Below are 8,904 nucleotides of genomic sequence, written 5' to 3'. Positions count from 1 at the left end.
CCATACCTGCCATCCATGAAACCATGAACCCTGCACACGATCCACCATCTTCCATATGCCGCCGATGCAAACCACAATCTGCATCCGCTCCTGAACTACCTTCCAAGCTCCACGCCGGCGCCGGAGAAAACGTTGTCGCAATGGTGGAACCCGAGGACACATGTCTAGCACGAGGATGTCGCCGCCGCCACACCATCCTTACTTAAACAGACCGATTTTCAAATCCATCCCCAACCATAGGACCGATCGCCTCGTCGGGGTAGGATCTGAAGAATCTTTATTCGACGCTGCCATTGCCGCATCCTAAGCCACGACGATGAACAACCTAAAAAACTAAACTACGAGAGTCTAAAAGATATCCACACGAGTGGAGCCGGCACCCCTCACCACCAACGACCGAGGTTGCCGTCCGAGGGGAGCCGCCGGACGGCAGTAGCGGGGGAGACTCCTAGCAGCGACGATAGCGGCCTTTTCTTTCTTTGGATGAAAGAAAAGCGGACACGTATTGCGCTTTTACTAATTCCTTTACTTTATGGGCAAAAAAAAATTCCTTTACCTCACAAACTAAAAAGTAAACACTTGCAGTATCCTACAGTATATCTATACGCAGTACATTACTTAAGCTAGTACACTGGTCGAGTAAACATATACAGTGATCAGAAAAAAAGAAAGTAAATATATACAATAGTACTGGTCGAATATGGGGTTTCAGTTGCCCATTTCTTCTGATTTGATTGAGTTGTACCACTCCATTTTACAACAGTATCTTAGTCCGTAAGTAACAGCACACATGCAGGATGCATGCACGCGCAGGCGCCTTGCACATACGCAACCGAATGCTCCCCCAGCCATGTGCGCGAGCCATGTTAGTCATGGACATCTCTTTGCATGTTGGATATGGACGATATATTTGTCAAATATCACAGCCATGTCCATGAACCTTGCTTCATTGACGACGAGAGCATGATCAACACGCGTCCCGCCGGCCGGACGGCCGGACGGCTAAATCAAATTTCTTATATCGCAAGGGAACTCAAAACGGACGTGGCATGCTAGAAACGATCCTACTTGGAAAATGTCTCGGTAATTTCGGAGGAAAAGATCAATTCCCGGGCACCCCAGATATATTATTACCCTTAATAATTTCCTGGGCGAGGAACAAGACCGGCACAGCCAGTAGATCCCGATCGAGTCCGTTAATGGTTTACCCAGCCGTAACCTCGGACCGAGCCAAAGCCAGCCAGTTTCGGCATAGAATAACCGGGGGCGACGTGCCCCCACCCCGGAATAATGATAATCTAGCATAGCCCGGGGCATCCCGAGTCCGAAATCTGGCAGGCGCCGCAACAGACGTTCGCTCCGTCGTGTAGGTCGCGCCTACCATTTCGCCAGGGCATTCCCACGCGCCCGGCGACCGTGTCTCCTCCCTCCTCTCCTCCTCTCCTCGGCTCCGCTCGCCACGCACGCTGCGGCAGCTACTTAACCCTCGCACCATCGCCATCCCCACATCTAATTGCCCGCGCGAACGCCAAGCCTGGCTTAACTTCCGAGCACCGGCAGCCGCAGTATATAAGAAAGTTCGTGAGTTGTGACGACCACACCAACCAACCCGTACCAGCAACCGCGTCGACGGGCTGGTACTGCTCCTCCTACTATTACAGGAAGGCCGGCGCCATCGCCGAGGACGCCCAGCTCGGCGAATCATTCCGTCCATGGCTTGATTGTCTGCCCGTATAACAGCAAAGCGATCCAAGGTTCCTAGCCAGCTCCACGGTCGCGAGAAAGGTACCGACAGGTCGTGCTGTTGATTCATTACTAGGTGGGAGGGAGCGAAGCAAAGGGCATACCATCGACCGACCGATGGTTGCGCACAAGGCGGCCTCGTGGCTGCCCGTGGACTTCCGGCTGCCGGCGGTGCCGCAGGCGGCGCTGGGCATACTGGCGTTCGAGGCGGGGGCGGCCATGTCCAAGCTGCTCTCGCTGCACCGCTCGCTCTCGGAGCAGGAGGTCTCCCGGCTGCGCTCCGACGCCATGCGCTCGCCGGGGGTGGCCTACCTCAACTCCACCGACCAGGCGTTCCTCCTCCGGCTGGCGTGCGCCGAGCTGGTGCTGTCGCTCGACGCCGCGGCAGCCGCCGTCGCGCGCCTCGGCCTGCGCTGCGGCATCGACTTCGCCGGGGTGTACGCGAGCATCAAGGCCGGCGCGCACGACGCGCGCCTCGACCTGCTCGCCGCCAAGGGGCTCAAGGTCAAGGCCAAGAAGATGGAGCGCCTCGTGGCCGCCACGTCCAAGCTGTGCTCCGAGATGGAGGCGCTCGACGAGCTCGAGTCCGCCGAGCGGAAGCTCACCGTCCGCGGCTGGAGCCGCCTCAGCGGGCCGATACCGCAGAAGCTCGCGGACCCGCCGCAGGCCGGCGACTCGATGGGCGCCGACTCGCTCAAGCAGGAGATCAAGACGCAGCTGCTCAAGGTGCGGCGGCTCAAGGAGGAGTCCCTGTGGAGCCAGAGCTACGAGAAGGCCGTGGGCCTCATGGCGCGCGCTGCCTGCGCCGTGTTTGTCCGCATCTGCGCCGTCTTCGGCCAGTTCGTGCCGGGGCTTCCGCCGCCGATGCCGTCCACCTCCGCCGAAAGCGTCCAGACCAGGCTGTCCAAGCTGCTGATGAGCCCGCGGACGGGGAAGACAAAGGCGTCGTCGGGGCCGATCACGCGGCGGGAGCGGGAGGGGGCGGGGGCGCCGTCCCGGGTGCACCCGCCGATGCAGCAGCTGAGCAGCTCGTGCCCGATCATCGGCCAGAGGCCGCTGTCGGGGCAGAAGGGCGGCGTGGACTGGCGCAAGCTTCTGGACCCGCCGGCCAGCACGGTGGGCGGCGCGGGGCTGGACCAGCAGTACGCGAACGTGATCGTGTCGGCGGAGGAGCTGCTGCAGATGGAGGCGGAGGGGCGGCAGGAGGAGGCGAACGCGGAGCGGGCGGAGATGTACGAGATGCTGCCGGGGAAGCTCCGCGCGGCGGTGCGGTCGAAGCTGCGCGACTGGTGGCGGGACCCGGGGCCGCTGGACGCCGGGCTGGCGGAGGGGTGGAAGGAGGCGGTGGAGCGGATCATGGCGTGGCTGGGCCCGATGGCGCGCGACACCGTGCAGTGGCAGTCGGAGCGGAACATGGACCGGACGCGGCGGTTCGACGGCGGCACGCGCGTGTACGCGCTGCAGACGCTGCGGTGGGCGGACAAGGACAAGGCGGAGGCGGCGATCGTGGAGGTGCTCGTCGCGCTGAGCTGCGTCTGCTGGTACGAGGAGCGGCGGCGCGGCTCCGTGCGCGTCAGCTGATCGCCGTCGGAAGCCGTTCAACGACGGCGCCATGGCATGGCACACACACCTTGTCCAAAGCCCATTCTTTTCTTGTCTTCCTTCTTTGGTTCGTTTGTCAAAGCAATTGATTTGAGGAGTTGAATTTTTTGGAGGGGTTGGTGTTAGATCGTCAGGGGTTAGTGGCCACGCGTTAGTAGCAGCGATAGTGGACTGTAGCAGCAGTAATCGTTCTGTAGTTTGAAAGTTTGGAGGGAGAAAGAAGCCACGGTCCAGTGGTCGTTGGTTACTTCACTGTCAATGGCGTCAGGCTGGCATGACAGGCCGGTCTCACGCCGGTGACAGCGAGCGTCCGGTGTATAAGTTTGTCTGATTTGTACGTACAATGAATACACGATTGATTCTTTGAAATTTTGTGGGGAGTTGTTCAAGCACGCACGCGGGAAATCCTTGCCGGCACGGTACTCTTGTCCTTTACAGGGATGGTGGCGAAGTCGTAGGCGCCCAGCTACCGCCGTTGAACACATTGATACCCGTCTGACTTGTACCCACGCATGACTCCACGCGGTGAATGATTCACGAGTGTGCCACAAGTAAAATTTCTTCGGTTTTGCCAAACATCGTGTGCCTGAAAATTTGTGTCACGTCAGTGGATTCCAGGCAGCACGAGGCCTAAGGTGGGGACCACGTGAGGAGCGGCAGCGACGAGCGTCGGCCACGACGAGGCAGAGCTAGGACGAAGCTGTGACGTCCCAGGCGGAGATGAGGAGAAACTTGAGCGCGGGGAGGGGGGGGGGGGGGGGCGTCAAGGTTCTGTAGATTGGGGGTTTTAGGGGGATGACCGGGGTTGTGTCCAACAACGGCTGTAGGGGGTGTTGAGCGGAGGCGGGGCGGTGCGGTGTAGCGTGATAGCGCCTGCGAGCCATGGGTGATGGAGGCCGGCAGTTGGGGCGGGGTAGGCTGGGGCAGTTGCGTGAGGCCGGATCGTGCATTGAGGAAGATGATGGGAGAAGGAAGATGACCTTCGAGCCGTTGGATGCAGATCTAACAGACATGATTAAATGTGACAGATGCGAAATGTTTTCTCAGGCACATGAAGAATAGTGGGTGAAGACATTTTTATACCAAGTCGGTTTTATCTGAACCGTTTGATCAAGATTCAACTGATCCGCAATCGTCTTCCAGCTAGAACCAACACACTATTCCACTTCTTCCTTTGACCTTACCTGAACCGTCTGCCTCGGTCGCCCACGGCCGACGGTGCTTCCGCTCCAGCCTCACCGCCCCACCCTCCCCTCATCATCGCCATCGTTGTGGCAGCCCTACTTTTAGAGGGATGACCGGGGTTGTGGCAGGCAACAGCGGTAGGGGGAGGTTGATCGGAGGGCGGGGCAGTGTGCTATAGTGCGATAGCGCCCGTGAGCCATGGGTGGTGGAGGCCGGCAGTTGGGGCGGGGTAGGCTGGGGCAGTTGCATGAGGTCAGATCGTGCGTTGAGGAAGATGATGGGAGGAGGAAGATAACCTTCCAGCCATTGGATGCAGATCTAACAAACATGATTAAATGTGACAGATGCGAAACATTTTCTCAGGCACCTGAAAAATAATGGGTTAAGACGTTTTTGTACCAAGTTGGTGTTATCTGAACCGTTGGATCAAGATTCAACGGATCCGCAATCATCTTCTAGCTGGAACCAACACACTTTCACTTCTTCCTTTGACCGTAGCTGAACCGTCTGCCTCGGTTGCCCACGGCCTACGGTGCTTCCGCTTCAGCCTCACCGCCGCACCCTCCCTCATCATCGCCATCGCTGCGTCGGCCCTACCCTTGACCAACCCTCTAAGCCAGCGCACCACCAAGGCAAGCCTCCTCCCCCCACCCTGCGTGGAGCTTGAACTGTTAGCTTTTTCGAACTCGCATCCGCCGGCTCATTTCTGGTCGATGCCTTGCCACGCTTGCCCCGGCGTCACCGTCGGCCCTGGCGATTTGCCTTGTCGACTGCTTCCTTCTCCCCCAAATCGACTGACGCATATTCTAAAACCAGGCAACTTACCTCCAACTAAACTAAATTTATATGGATAAGAAAAGTCAAAACACTGCGGTCAGGATCACCAAGCATTCTCCATCGAACTGAGATTCATTCAATTGGAATCTTAAAAACGTGAGATTGAGAAACGAGGATCCCTTTGACCAAGTGGCCCAATCCATTAACAGGCATGCATGGCACCAGACAGTGTGAATCCACACGCCGCTTATCTTAGTCGCCGTTGATGCAGAGTTCGGTAGCTAAGAGAGAGGCCATAAACAAATTGGTTAGCTCAACTATCGATCAGAGAAGCGAAGCCTAATCATTTTTCTAGTGCTATCTTTAAAGAACCTACTCAGCGATTAAGTGGTGCAATTCACATGGCTCTGAACCAATCTAGCGCTAGTTTAGTGCCCAAGCCACACCTTCAGAGCAAAAAAGAAAAGTTGCCAGTCAAAGGAAGCAAGGGAGCCTTCCTGGCGCTGCGCTGTGAGGTCAGCCAAGAACATGCACGATCCCTTGTGAGTTCTAATTAATCCTAATGGCCACTTACTGCTAACCTCCCGTTTTTTCTAGAAAAGGAGGATGACCCCCGGCCTCTGCATCTGGAAGATGCATACGGCCACTTTATTGATTATTCTCGAGGACCTTACAAAGCATTACAAACAATATACCTGAATCCATCATCTTGACAACATATGCCGCTACTCCTATCCATATGATGAAGGGGTGCTAGCTGAGCCACTACCCAAACCACTCACCTAAGCCTAACATCAAAAGCCGGACGCCCCAGCCGAGCCACATACCGGGTCTAGGGCACAATCCGGTCAGACGCACTCGTGTATCGTCGCCGCCATCTTTCACAGGTCCGTCTTCAGATCATATATTGAGGCTTCTACCTTGTCTGGCCACTCTGCCATCGACGTCACCATGACGCCAGACAGCTACCTCCTCCTGCGCGAGTCCATCTCCGCGCATCGGACGCCGAGCCTCCACAGCGCCATGCCGCCGATCTCCGCCGCCATCAATGTGTGAGATGAAGTACCGCTCCACCATCCTCTCAGCCATCACTTGCTCCAAAACGATGCCCCGAAAGGGAAAGCGATAAAACACCATCATCGTCCGATCCGTAAGACTCAGATCTAGGGTTTCCCCCGGAGCATCCCGTGCCTGATGACGCAGACTGCAACGACGATGCCTCGACAAGGGAACGACATCTAAGACGCCGTCATCGTCCGTCATGACCGTAGTCGGCGCGATTTTCATCGGCAGTTGCTCCACCAGACGTGCGCCACCGACGTCGCTGGTCCCTTCAACCAGAGTAAACTCCAAAACGATGCCCTAAAGAGGGACTACGACGCAAAATCGCCGTCATCGCTCGATCCCAAGGAGATCTAGGGTTTCCCCCGGAGTTTCCCGCGCTATCAAGGAACAGACAAGGGTAGAATTCCGGCGAATCTGCCCAGCTGCCGACGAGTCGCACCCGCCACCGTGCCGACGGCAGACCAGCGATCAAGGCCCGCGCTTGGGCATAGATCCGGCCGCGCCGCCGCGACCCGATCCGGTCACGCCGCCGCCGTCCCTGGCGACCGCGACGCACCAGATCGCGAGGCCTCCTGCCGCGGGGGAGCGAAGTCGCCGAGGCGCCGCCACCACCCGCCGTGGCATCCGGCCCGGGGCGCCGGCCCGCGCCAGCCCCACGCGAGCGAGAGGGCCCGAGTCCCCGCCGCCGCCGGCGACGACCAGGCTTCGCCTGGCCGCGCCCTTGGGCGGCGGCGAGGGAGGAGGAGGAGGAGTGGGGAAGGGCCGGCCGACAAGATCTGGGGGCCTCCCGGCCGCCCACGCGGGGGGCGACTCGGGAGGAGGAGGAGTCGGGAGGGGCTAGCTATTTTGTCAGATAAACAAAATGTATACCTACGCTTTTCTTTCTTCCAAAGCCGTAGCTTTCCGCCGTCGCCGTCGTCAGCACCACTTCCGTCGGGTGGTCAATGCGCACCACCGCCTGTTTCCCGCGCTTGGTGGAATAGTGCGCCCGTCAGGACGGACGCCACTTGCGCCGCTCCCACCGCGTTTCGTGGCCGTCTTCTTCGCGGTCGCAGCCCAGAGTATTCAACTCTGCGCCACCGTCAGGTAGGGTTCGGCTTGCTTTGCGTTGCCATGCAGAGGCAGTTGACCGTCCGAAAATAGATAGATAGATTATTAGCAGGGCCTCGGCTGCTGCAGATGTGCGCGAACAACGCGCTGAACCCAATCATGCTGCCCGCATGATGATTGTGGGCTTGCTTCTGACTTTTGCCTAGTCTATTTCTCTGGGTGCGCTGTGATTTGTGGAGCATTTCCTCTTCTGCGTGGGGTGTGGTGGTGTGTTGAGGAGAATGGGACGTCAGAACGGAGTCGGCACCGAACTCCGGTGGAGTATTTAATTTAATACTGTACTATATTCAACTCACAAGGGACCGGTAGATCATGTAGTTGTAGTAGATGACAGTGCATGGTGATGGAGATCGGACACTTGTGCTTAGTGGCTTCTTGCGTTTTGGGCACACATCACTTGCATTGGTCAGCACGTTCAGCACCAGTAGAGTTCCTTGTCAGGCAATCCATGAGAATATCTACGGGCTGCAGTAAAGGCTAAGCTAAAAGCATCTACAACGGGGATGTGCTAATTTGGCCCTCAAACACCAGCGAACGCTTGGGCGTGTCCGCGGACACTGACCGGACACGCCTTAAATTTTATCATTTGCATCCGGATAACTCGTAGTAGAAATCTTAAATTCATACAAAAGCATGTAGAAAAAAAGGTCCTACGTACAAGGTAGATCAACTAGGTTAGTCCTCGTCGGAGATGTCCAGTATCTCCGTGTTCGGCGCCGGGTACATGGCCGGCAGTCGCAACTTCGGCTCTTTCGGCTCCTCTGCGGCGGCTTGCGCATCCATCTCCGCTTCGACCTCGTCGAAGAGGGCGTCGGTCGCTGTCCGTTCCTGCTGGAGAATCGCTGGTTGGCCTCCACATAGGCCTCATCCTGGATGGACTCGAAAATGGCCTGCTACTCCGCCATCTCGTCCGCTTGGGCGATGGCGAACTCCGCCTCCGCATGCTCCATGTTGAAGCCCGGAGCCGGCGCCAGCTCCTGCTCCGGCTGCTCCGCCTCCTCATCATCCTCCGGATCTGCAACCTTCATCGGAGCCTGTTGCTGCTCCGCCTCCTCCTCGTCCTCCGGATCCGCCACCTGCACCGGAGCTGGCTGCTCCTCCTCCTCCTCCGGTTCCGGCGAGTCCGGAGGCAGCCCGGCAACGATGTGGGCGGCAAGCCCGACGCGCCTTGCCTGGGTCTCCTACTCGATCTCGTACCGACGCTCCAGCGTGAGCATGGCGTAGATGGTTATGTTCTTTCGGACCATGGCGAAGCCGGAGAGTGTGGGAAGAGCGCCGGAGCAGGAGAGAGAAGGTGAATGGGCTCGGGCTGGCGTTGCGAAGAGGGAGGAGGTGAATGGGCTAGGGTTGGGGGACGTCGGCCGGCTTAAATAGCCGAATTTGGCCTCGGGCAGCGAGCCGGACCGGCGCCACTCGGCGTTC

General features: G+C 58.1%; 1 protein-coding gene across 1 annotated transcript; it reads left to right on the top strand.

Annotated features, from left to right (window-relative positions):
- Positions 1-1,374: 1,374 nt before the first annotated feature.
- On the top strand, positions 1,375-3,714 carry LOC109749493 (protein PSK SIMULATOR 3). The gene has a single exon (XM_020308446.4). It carries the CDS (start codon positions 1,861-1,863, stop codon positions 3,322-3,324), a length of 1,464 nt encoding a protein of 487 aa, XP_020164035.1. The 5' UTR covers positions 1,375-1,860; the 3' UTR covers positions 3,325-3,714.
- The last annotated feature ends 5,190 nt before the right edge of the window (positions 3,715-8,904 follow it).

This window comes from Aegilops tauschii, chromosome 3 (genome assembly GCF_002575655.3).
Source record: "Aegilops tauschii subsp. strangulata cultivar AL8/78 chromosome 3, Aet v6.0, whole genome shotgun sequence".
NCBI classification, from domain to species: Eukaryota; Viridiplantae; Streptophyta; class Magnoliopsida; order Poales; family Poaceae; genus Aegilops; species Aegilops tauschii.
Note: the sequence above shows the minus strand (reverse complement) of the source record. Positions and strands in the feature narration are given on the sequence as shown.